This window comes from Quercus suber, unplaced genomic scaffold (genome assembly GCF_002906115.3).
Source record: "Quercus suber isolate HL8 unplaced genomic scaffold, Cork oak 2.0 scaffold_226, whole genome shotgun sequence".
NCBI classification, from domain to species: Eukaryota; Viridiplantae; Streptophyta; class Magnoliopsida; order Fagales; family Fagaceae; genus Quercus; species Quercus suber.
The window spans coordinates 833,937-846,191 of NW_027069684.1; the positions used below are offsets into that span (position 1 = coordinate 833,937).

Consider the following 12,255-nt stretch of genomic DNA (forward strand, 5'->3'; position numbering starts at 1 on the left):
CCATTAGAGATCCCTTTGTTTTGATATTCAAAATTTGTTGGCTTTTTATTCTAACTTCTAAGTTTCTTAATAAATTCTTAGGCATGCAAACTTTGTTGCACAAACCTTAGCTAAATGGTCTCTTAATCGTAAAGTCTTTGGTTCTTTTGCGTTAAGTAGTTATCTTTCTTGGTTCGATGATGTTATCAAGAAGAAAGCATGTTGTATTGTGTAATTGTTGTTTAATAAAGTCTTGATTCATAAAAAAGTAAAAAATAAATAAAAATCCCATGAATTATTTATAAAAAATAAAAACATATTTTAAAAAATGGTATCATTCTTTCTTGCAACATTGCCAAAAATGATAAACCTAATAATGCCACCGTGCAATAACACAATAATTAATACACAAGTCAAAAGAGCATCTTAAAAAAAAATATATATATATATATATATTTTAAAAAAAGAAAAAGTAAAAAAAGAGAGCAACGATCTTTTCTTTTTTTACTAACGACCGACGACAAATTCCCGCCAATGTTACTTAAGCAATCACGCTACGCGATTTGTTGCCACGTGGCACCTCTCCAAAACCCGCTCAGTAAAAACCGGCGGGTATATAGCGTATTACATCTACTCTTTGTACTAGTTCAAACTTTCACCGTGTGTCAACGTCTCGTTTTCTTCGTCCGAGTATTTAACTTACAAATTCCATTTCATGAATATTAGAATCTCTCTCTCTCTCTCTCTCTCTCTCTGAGTTTCTGTTTCCTTTTCATTAGTTCGAACTTCGAATTCAACTACACGCATAAGAATTTTCCCCCAACGAACACCAAAACCTTACTAAACACGTCGTCTCCTATTCTTTTGCTCCGACCAGCAACCGATTCAGTTTTGATCAAAACAAACATGCTCTCTGGTTTTTGACTTCGATTTCTTTATTATATATATATTTTTTGATCCGATAAACGTTGTAAATTCAACATATGTCGGGTCCACTAGATCGCTTCGCAAGGCCTTGTGAGTATTCATATTCATGTTCACGTTCTTTCATTTGGTATCTCTTTTCCTCAAAAATACTTGTTTTGATTTTTTTGATTTGTTCATGTAATTCTTGAATTCTTTTTGATTGTTTGTAATTAACTAGTTTTTGTGGATTCTAGGGTTTTCAATTCAAATTTTTTTTTTTTGGTTGAATATTCTTTAATTAACTAGTTTTTTTTGTGTGGCTCAGAATGGTCAATATATTTTGTCTATTTGATAACGTAAATATATATGCTCGAATCTCTTTAAATTTGATTCCAATTAGAACTTTGGCTAGCTTTTATTCTTGACCATATCTTGATGACATATCAATTTTCAATTGTCTTATTGATAACCAAGTATCTTTAGTTTACTTATCAAAAATGAATTCAAAACCTTTAACAATTAGGATTTTGCAATGAATTTCATAATAGTCAGCCTATTATAGGGATTGGTTAAAGAATTTATTTATTTATTTTTAAATGTTTGTTTAGGCTTTGAGGGGTTTTCTGGGGGCCATGATGAAAGAAAAGAACGAAAATCCGATTTTGAAAACTCCGAGGATGACAAGAGGACTAGAATTGCGAGTCTAAAGAAGAAAGCAATCAATGCATCCAGCAAATTCAGACACTCTCTTAAGAAGAAGAGGAGCCGGAAGAAGAGTGGCGGCCAGATTAATTCTGTGTCGATTGAGGATGTTCGGGACGCTGGGGAGCTGCAGGCTGTAGATGCATTTCGACAGTCACTTATCTCGGAGGACTTGCTTCCTCTGAGACACGATGACTACCACATGTTGTTGAGGTGATCTCTCTTTCTATTCTTATATAAATTCTGTTTCTGTACTTGTTTCTGCCTTAAAAAAGTTTTAGTGAGGACTGCATTATGGGACTTGTTGGGTTTGCCATTAGAATATGCCCTTGTTTAAGCTTATTGAAAAGCCATTTGTAAAATCCTGCCACTTGATTTGTTACCACAACATAATGGTGGCCTTTTGTGATGCCCCAGATTGTCTAGATTGAATAGAATGTGGGTTGTGTGGGCGTGTACTAAGTTCCACATCAAGCATGTACTAGGTCAAACTAGGCTATATAAATGATTACGAGGAGCTCTAATTGCAACTTGACTAGTTCTTTTGAAGAATTGTGCGGTTGTGGTTAGTGTTTTCCCCTAGCTTTCTCAATTAGGCTGTATTTGCTGGGAATGACATTATCTAGCTGTGGCCTTCATCAGTTCTCTGCCTTCTAGTTAAAGCTACTTAGTGCCAGCTTTAAGTACTATAAATTGGTGTTTAATCATGCCTTGTCCTTTTATCTTCAAATTGCTATATTATCTATTTAAAGACTCTTTCAATAATTTTCTCTGCATGCAGTCACATGTAACTCAATATGTAACCTGAACTACCAGGCATTGGTGTTTGATCATGGCCTGTCTTTTTTTTTTTTTTGAATTTCTATATACTGTGTATATCATATCAATTTATTTTTTTTAATTGATATAGTCTTGTGCATATTGGTGTTTGTACTTTTAACCAATTTATATATATTTGGCCTCTTGAAAGACGAGATATAGCAGGTTCAGCTTATACCATACATCTGTACAGTTTTCATTTTTCGGCTTTATGGTTGCAGATTCTTGAAAGCAAGGAGGTTTGACATTGAGAAAGCAAAGCAAATGTGGGCTAACATGATTCAATGGAGGAAAGACTTTGGTACGGACACAATTTTGGAGGTAAATGCTTTTCCTGCATTTTGAGGCAATGTTTTTGAGTTGTGACCCTTTCTTTGGGTTTTGCAGTAAATACTGAAATATTTCTGCTTTGAAATGATGTTTTTGTTTTTTGCTTTTTTTCCTTTCAGGATTTTGAGTTTACTGAGTTAAATGAAGTTCTACGACACTACCCTCAGGGTTATCACGGTGTAGATAAGGAGGGAAGACCCATATACATTGAGAGATTGGGAAAAATTGATCCTAACAAACTTATGCATGTGACTACTTTGGAACGGTATTTGAGATACCATGTGCAGGGTTTTGAACGATGTTTTATAATTAAGTTTCCAGCTTGCTCGATAGCTGCAAAGAGACACATTGATTCAAGTACAACAATATTAGATGCTCAAGGCATTGTATGTTTGTTATTTTATTTTAGTATCTAAAGTTTTCTTGGCACCGTATTTGGTTTTGCATGGTGACATTCCTGTCTTATTTGTATGACTTATTACATTTCAGGGTTTTAAAAACCTAACCAAGACTGCACGAGAACTCATCATGCGGCTGCAGAAGATTGATAATGACAACTATCCTGAAGTACGTCGTATTAGTTTTTACTACCCTTAAATTAGCTTCTGATATTAAGGAGACCTGTAGTAATATACATTTATGCCTTTTGTTCTAACATGTAAACCACATCTCTGCAGTCACTTTACCGGATGTTTATAATTAATGCTGGCCCTGGTTTTAAGCTTCTATGGAATACGGTGAAAACTTTTCTTGATCCCAGAACAACTACAAAGATCCATGTATGTTCAAGGATATGTTAAATTTTTGCCTTTTTATATCCAATGAAGCATTTACTTTTTAAAGTGTTCAGAAATTACCTACAGGATTAACCGATATTGGAATTTTCTCTTAGGTTCTTGGGAACAAGTACCAGAGCAAATTACTTGAAATAATTGATTCAAGGTAATTGGATTTGGCTTTGAGGTTGTGGATATGCTGGTTCTTTTTTATTTTATAATTTATATTACACATTTTTTTTAACCATGACTAAAAGTTTATATATAATGGGTCTTGTACAGTGAGTTGCCAGATTTTCTGGGTGGTAGCTGTACCTGTGCTGATCAGGGAGGTTGCATGAGGTCAGATAAAGGGCCATGGCAAGATCCAGACATATTAAAGGTCTGGTGCTTATATTGATATTGTTGATGTGTTCAGTTATTTAGCTTTTGTTTCACTACTTTTTTTATTTATCACCTTGGCAACTGTACTTCACATATGGCTCAAACAAAATGATTGTATGTGTGTAGATGGTTCTTAATGGTGAAGCCCACTGTTCTAGACAAATAGTAACAGTTTCAACCAATGAGGGAGGGGTAACCGCTAGTGACAAGCCACATTATCCAATGGTTGGTCTGCACTGTGGAAGCTGAGCTTTATGATTACAATCAGAAATCAAGTCTCTAATGTTGTTTTTATCATGTTGTTGATTCAGATAAGATATAGTGACACGTCTACTGCAGATTCAGGATCTGAAGTAGAAGAAATTACTTCTCCCAAAGCAAATAGGGGTTATTTACAACCAAGGTTGACTCCTGTCCGTGAAGAAGTAAGTTTTTGTAATTGATAATCATGTTTTATTTTAGAATGATTGGTCTGAAACACATCCTGATTAGCAAATCCAGCTTTACTTGCAAGTTTCTTAAATATGTTAGATGTTCCCAATAAAAAAGGCTTCTAGCAAGTTTGCCTCAGATTGTAAACTTGGTTGTCATTCACTTTAGGTGAGAAGAGCCTTACCATCAATACAACATGGAATTTCCTATGTAGGCCGTTCTTGCATCCTTTTGGACACACGGATTAATATGCTTCTTTGCAGATATTAACATGGTCATAGATAGATCACAGAAAAGACTTTTTTTAGATGTCTTTGCCTATGTAAATAATGCCATTTTAAAAAGCATACGTATCATCCTATTGTTTTGCCAGTTAGATTCTTAGGCAACATGTTAATAATTTATTGTTGTGTTTTTTTATTTGATTGTACATTGGATAACAAATGGTGCTTTCATTCATATATATATATATATATATAAAATTTTAAATTAAAGGGACTTGTTTATATATTTTAAATTAAAAGACCTTATTTATTGTGGGTTTCAGTTAGTTCAACTAATAAAGTCTCTAATGGTTGAATAAAAGATCTAGGGTTTATTCCCCGTTTACACCAAAAACTGATTGGTGTCTTGGTCTGATAATAAGAGTTATCATTAGGAGCGGACGCCATAAGTTGAAACTTGAAACTCTCTCAAAAAAATAAAGAACTAATTTATTTACACACACTAATATATTTGTGGGTAACAGTAAGGAATACTTTCAAATAAATTGGAGAAATCTGTATTGGCAAAGTTACTCATTGTATGATTGATTATTATTTCTTTCCTAATTTCCTAATCTACCCGGGTTATGATGTGTTGTGATGACTAAGACTAATACTTGACACACACTTTTATAAGCATTGACATTCTAAAAACTATTAGTACTCATGTATGCTTTGTTAATTGCTTTGAATTAATAGTCGATACTGGCCATCTCAAAATTTCTGAGTCTCATGTATGCTTTGTTAATAGCATTGAATTAATAGTAGATACTGGCTAACTCAAAATTTCTGATTTTAAAAAAATAAAAATAAAAACCAGAGATCTATGATAGCATGATACATGAGTATAGCTTTGGGTGCTTCAGTCCTAACACTCAAACAAAAGGGGAAAATAAATGAATTGCTAAAGTAAAATTACAAAATCAACACTTCGGTATTTCATTGACATCTTTATGCGGGAAATTCCTTTAAACGTTATTATGAGGTCATCAAACTTCAGAGTTGATATGCTTTGATATTTATTTAGGCTAGGGTCGCTGGTAAGGGGCGTATTGCTGGTGGCTTCTTGGAGTATGATGAATACGTTCCCATGATTGACAAGGCTGTGGATGTGGGATGTGAGAAACAAGTCTCGCGTGGAGAGCCATATGCTTCCAGAGGTCAGAATCTAATTGCTCCTTCTTGAACCTTTTTTTTGTATAGCCTGGTCTTCATATGCAGCATGGGGGAGGAGGGGGGGGGGGTGTGGAATGGTTCGCCGAAAGGTTTGGAAAATAAGTATATACAGTTTAGTGTGGTAAGAGGCTTTCAAAGAGTGTACTTGTGTAGGATCCAATCCGAATTAAAAATATTTTACAAATTACCTATAAAAAATTACACCAACCTTTCTTGAGGTTTCACAAAATGACACTCCTTTCCCCCCCCCCCCCCGCGAAAAAAAAATTTCAAGAAATGATACTCCCCCTTGAGATTTAATAAAATACAATAGACAAGTCTATCCCTTCTCACATTGTTACTTTCCTTACTGAATATTCTATTTGATGGGAGTGTCAATGTGAGAGGGGATAGACTTATCCATTGAATTTATAAAACCTTTAGGGTGGGAGTGTCATTTCTTGAAACTTTGTGGAGTGTCATTTCGTGAAACCTCAAGGGAAATTGGTTTAGTTTACCCTATTTCTTTTTAAGAGTACAACTATTTTATGGGGTCCAAAATCAATCACTTTCATTCTGCTAAAGACACCGTCCTATCATCATGAAGCTATTATACCAATTACTATATTGATTCATCATTGATATAATTACTATGTCCAACTTATCATTTAGGTGGAAAAGAACAAACTATTTAAGCATTGGCTGTATTGCTTGTCTCTACTTTAACACTTGTGATGAGATACATCATACAAGTGCTTCAATTCAAGCTCTTTGCTAAATTATCAAAAGTACTTTTTCCATTTTTTTTTTCTATTTTATATTGTATCAAACTTTGCTTTGAATTTTTATGTTTGATTATGTTTATCATAATTTTTGTGGTATCATAAATAGTATTATACACGAATGCAAATATATATATATATATATTTGATCATCATAATTTTAGTTTCTTCTCCCCTCCCCACCCCTTCCTCCCAATAAAAGAAGAAGAAAATTATTGGCTTTTGGCACTGTTCGTATGCTATCATTATATTTTCTAATCTATGTTATATATTTCATGCTACTGAATAATCTTGGAGAGAAACAAGGAATTCCTGTCATCACCTATTGAATACAATTGCAGGGACACCCTCTCTGCCAAGTTTGGAAAAGAGCCCAGAAGGAATTTTCACTCGCTTCTGGGCTGCACTGGTGGCCTTCTTTGTTACCCTCTTTACTCTAGTACATTCCAAGGCATTTCAGGTGACTAAGAGACTTCCTGACACTGTGCCTGATAATTCCTGCAACATTCCTGATCTGACTGTTCAATCAAATCCCAAGGAGGATTACCGCCCCCCTTCGCCTGCTCCAGGGTTTACAGAGGCAGAACTCCTCTCATCTGCTTTGAAAAAGTTGGGTGAGCTTGAGGAGAAAGTAGACATGCTACAGGCAAAGCCATTTGAGATGCCTTATGAGAAAGCAGAGTTGTTGAATGCTGCTGTTTGTCGTGTGGATGCATTGGAAGCAGAGTTAATTGCAACAAAAAAGGTGACTACCTTGTTTGATAATTTCAAGTCAACCTAGTGACAGTAGTATTGTGATATGGTGATTTGTGGTATACATGTATTTAAAAAAAAAAAAAAAAACTAGCGGCATATTAAAATCATAATATGGTGACTTGATGTGGAGCTGTAACTTCCGTTACTTGTGAGTCTAAATACTGGCTTGTATGTGAATAAATAGTATGATTTGTTTGTTCACGTTCTTTACTTTGAAAGTCTTGCACTGTGCTCTATAGCTCAAAATACTAGCCACTACTCTGAGTCTGTATTTCCAATCTCTAGGGCAATAGATATCTGAATATGAAACTGAATTAGACTAGTTTAGATTGAAGTGTTTTTATCTGTAGCAATTGTCTATGCTGACAAGTAATTACATGTAGCAGATTGCTACTTGAGTTAAACAGTTAAAGCTTTAGAACTGGCTATCTGCTGACATTTACACAACATCCTTGGATCTGCTAGCCAATTTTTTACTTGGTCTCATGTTTTAAATATTTGGCATTGGCCTATATTAGCAATGGGTACATGTTTAATATGCGTGGTTCATCTTTGTTCTCATTTTGTGCATTTTCAGTTACTGCCTATTTGTTAGTGATCTTATATGCTTCTTCTTGAGCAGGCTTTGCATGAAGCTTTAATGAGGCAGGAAGAACTTTTAGCATACATAGACAGACAGGAAGAAGCCAAGCTAAGAGTAAGTTTCAAGATTTTGCTTCTATCTACACTAGAAATCTTTCTTCACACCTCTTGTAGTCGTGTGCTAACTGATGATTGTGCTCATGTTTGTCGCGCAGAAAAAGAAATTTCTTTGCTGGTGAATAAGAGATTCGTGCAGTGTGGTGGTATGTTGGTACTACTTGATTTGTATGCTTGTATATTCACACAATAGTTTGTCTTCCTGAGTGATGTTTACATAAATAAAGAATTTTGTAATTAAAAATAGCCATTATCACCTTTTGAGCTTTTCTCGCATATGTTCAAGTTATGTTTCTGGTGTGCATGTGTATGCACATGCACATACGCGTCAAGCAATCACTTTGATGGATCTAATCCTGAGTTGTGTAACCTTATGTTGAGTGGGGAAGTGGGGAAAAAGAACTGGTCTGTGGCTTTAAATTAAATAATTATATTGTAGCAGAATATACATATAAGTTATTTGAATGAAGTCGTTTCCTTTGTCTTGCTTGTGATGGGGATCAAATCTTTATTTTTCTTTTTATGGTGAAGCATCAGGATTCATGATTTTAATGAACCCTGACATGGGGGTGATTCAGCACAGACCCAGACCAAAAAAATCAACAAGAAATTCAACTCTAAAACAAATTCGGAGGGAGTTAAATGCTTGATAGGGTTGCCTTCTAAAATTCAATATCAACTCAATTTTGTTAAGAGATTTGTAGCTCAACTAGCACTTTCTTGTATTTCCAACGAAAATATCCAAGTTTCAACTACCCTTCCCTTATTGTAATTAAAAAAAAAAAAAAATTAGTTCAATTGTTTTTAAGAAAAAACTTCGGAAATTTGGAAGATTAAATTAAATGTACATTACACCCTTTATGTTTGTTAACTCCAGTTCACTATTGCCAAAAGTCTTTTGTCACAATTGGTGTTTTATGGTGTTTCTAACGAAGATTTCTAGAATTAAAAATCTTCATCTCTTATAATATATATATATATATATATATATATATATATATTTTTTTTTTTTTTTGCATCACCATCTCCAATAATTGTATTATTGAATCATAAAAAAACAGTTTGTTACACCAATCACGTCTTCAGTTGTGGAAAAAAAAATTGTCTACAAAGTTATTGTTAGGACATATGTGTTTCACATGTTAGGAACATATGTCACTATTTTATGTAATTGACTAATATTTGACAAAACGCAATTTACTTGTAATTGAGTAGATCTAGGATGTGTTTGATGCTTCAATAAACCTTATTTCAAGTTCAAGTATTAAAGTAATGCAAGTCTATCCAAAAATCAAGTCAGAAAATGCTGTTTATTAAAACTCGACAATTAGCAATCTATCGAGACTTAGAGCTGTCTGAATCGCATGGACAGCTAGGTATCTGTCGAGGTTTATGAAACTCATAATTTCTGGACTGTTTTTCATTCAATCCATGACTATGTGTTTGAGTTTTCTTTTTTTACAACCCTAAACATATAAAATGATTATTTTAAGGGCCATCAAAAGAGACACAAGTTGCACAAGTGTTGAGCAAAGTTTTGTTCAAGCAAATTGTGATCGGAGACCTAGTTTGCCATAGTTCGTCTTTCTTGTGAAGAAGCTACTGTGTTTGTACACTATAAGGTTTTGTGACCAAGCAACTTCTCGCTCTTCATCGTGTGATGAACTGAAGAACTTTGCAGCTAACATCTTTTCTAATTGGTGATTGAAGTCGCGTACTAGGATCCGCGCAATTGGTTAGTCACATACTGGGAGCCGTGCATCAAAAGGAGAGATTGTCACTATAGAACAAGTCCAATTGGGTATTGGGGTAAGGGTTCAACTGTAGGTTGGTATAAGGTACTGAGATTCCTTTACTTGTAACCGCTTGTTGTGATAATAGTGAATTCTCGGGAGTGGTGACCTTAAAGTCATCCGGTGGGATTTTTGCCGTGTAAGTTTTCCCCATTCGTAAACAAATTACCGTGTCAATTTATTTTTCGCTGCATTCTTTAGTTATTGATGATTTATTTGTGCTACCACACACTTTGCATGTTAATTTGATTAATTAATAAACTTGGCTAATTAATCAATTAATTCATCACAAAGGATCAATATGTTTCTGGCCTATCAGTTATGTCCCAAACATTGCAAAAATGATCAGCTTAAAACAAAATTAGCGTTATAACAAAAAATTGGGCAAAGAGTTGGCTGGTCTTGATCTTGAAGAAAAAGAACATGCAACTCCCACAAGGAAGTCGTTATTTTAAAATTAAATTGGTTAAATAAATAAAAGCATTCATTAAAAGAAGAACAAGAGAACAACAACAACAGCAACAACGTAACAATAACAATCAGCATAACATTTCTGTCTAAATGAAATTGAATACATTTCCTGCGTTAACAATCTTCAAATTTTCATCATATATCAGAAGAATCCATTTCTGACTAAAAAAAACACCATTTACCTTATCTAAACTAAATGGCCAATCTGTATCCCTTAGTATCATACATCGAACTAAAATCTACGAAAAGAGTGAAAAAAAAAATATCAAGAAAACTAAAAGGTCCATTTTGCTTGATTGAAAGGAGACTGATTGACGCTACGTACTACTCTTTTGAGCTAACTGCACTTCCCTTACTCTTATTGAACAAGAAACCTTATCATTGAGTTCTGCACCTTTTTGCTCCCCAGTTGTTTCTTCTGACTCTCAGGGTCTGTAAGAGCTGCATGTTCTTCTTCTTCAACATCCTCCTGAATTGACCAATTTCCATTCTTGCTCCCACATTGAGGGCGAATGTGATCTTGTTCCATTATCTGTAACGCTTTAATTCTGTTGGAATGTCTAAGTTGCTTCTTCTGACTCTTAATGCCTGTGGGAGTTGCATGTTCTTCTTCTTCAAAATCAAGACCTCCACTAGGAACGTCTTCCAAAGTTGACCAATTTTCGCTCTTGCTCCCCCATTGAAGGCGAACTTGATCTTGTTCCCTTATCTGTAATGCTTTAATTCTGTAGGCACGTCTAAGTTACTTCTTCTGACTCTTAGCGTCTGTGGGAGCTGCATATTCTTCTTCTTCAAGATCAAGACCTCCAATAGGAACGTCCTCCTAAGTCGACCAATTTTCGCTCTTACTCCCCCATTGAGGGTGAACATGATCTTGTTCCCATATTTGTAATGCTTTAATTACATTGGAATGTCTAAGTTGCTTCTTATGACTCTTAGCGTCTGTGGGAGCTGCATATTCTTTTTCTTCAAGATCAAGACCTTCAATAGGATCTTGAGTCAACCAATTTTCGCTCTTGCTCCCTCATTGAGGGCGAACATAATCTTGTTCCCCTTAATTGTGACCCTTTAATTCTGTTAGAACGTCTAAGTTGCTTCTTCTGACTCTTAGCGTCTGTGGGAGCTGCATGTTCTTCTTCTTCAAGATCAAGACCTCCAATAGGAACGTCCTCCTGAATCAACCAATTTTCGCTCTTGCTCCCCCATTGAGGGTGAACGTGATCTTGTTCCTTTATCTATAACACTTTAATTCTATTGGAATGTCTAAGTTGCTTTTCTTCAAGATTAATGCCTCCAATAGGAACTTCCTCCTGAGTCGAGAATTTTCGTTCTTGCTCCCCCATTGAGGGCGAACTTGATCTTGTTCCCTTATCTATAACACTTTGATTCTGTTGGAACGTCTAAGTTGCTTTTTCTGACTCTCAACGTCTGTGGGAGCAGCATATTCTTCTTCTTCAAGATCAAGACCTCTAATAGGAACGTCCTCCTAAGTTGACCAATTTTCGCTCTTGCTCCCCCATTGAGGGCGAACATGATCTTGTTCCCTTATCTGTAACGCTTTAATTATGTTGGAACGTCTAAGTTGCTTTTTCTGACTCTTAGCGTCTGTGAGAGCTACATATTCTTCTTCTTCAAGATCAAGACCTCCAATAGGAACATCCTCTTGAGTCGACCAATTTTCGCTCTTGCTCCCCCATTGAGGGTGAACATAATCTTGTTCCCTTTATTTGTGACCCTTTAATTCTGTTGGAACGTCTAAGTTGCTTCTTCTGACTCTTAGTGTCTGTGGGAGCTGCACGTTCTTCTTCTTCAAGATCAAGACCTCCAATAGGAACGTCCTCCTGAATCAACCAATTTTCGCTCTTGCTCCCCCATTGAGGGTGAATGTGATCTTGTTCCCTTAACTATAACACTTTAATTCTATTGGAATGTCTAAGTTGCTTTTCTGACTCTCAATGTCTGTGGGAGTTGCATATTCTTCTTCTTCAAGATTAATACCTCCAATAGG

At 35.2% G+C, this 12,255-nt stretch overlaps 1 protein-coding gene across 1 annotated transcript; it reads left to right on the plus strand.

The window, feature by feature from the left end:
- Nucleotides 1-639: 639 nt before the first annotated feature.
- On the plus strand, nt 640-8,472 carry LOC112011037 (phosphatidylinositol/phosphatidylcholine transfer protein SFH8). The gene is made up of 14 exons (XM_024043423.2): nt 640-996; nt 1,494-1,800; nt 2,628-2,727; nt 2,856-3,122; nt 3,226-3,303; nt 3,414-3,515; nt 3,629-3,678; nt 3,795-3,894; nt 4,023-4,121; nt 4,208-4,321; nt 5,619-5,751; nt 6,870-7,273; nt 7,907-7,981; nt 8,082-8,472. The coding sequence occupies exons 1-14, from the start codon at nt 963-965 to the stop codon at nt 8,103-8,105; spliced, it is 1,887 nt and encodes a 628-aa protein (XP_023899191.1). The 5' UTR covers nt 640-962; the 3' UTR covers nt 8,106-8,472.
- Nucleotides 8,473-12,255: the final 3,783 nt, after the last annotated feature.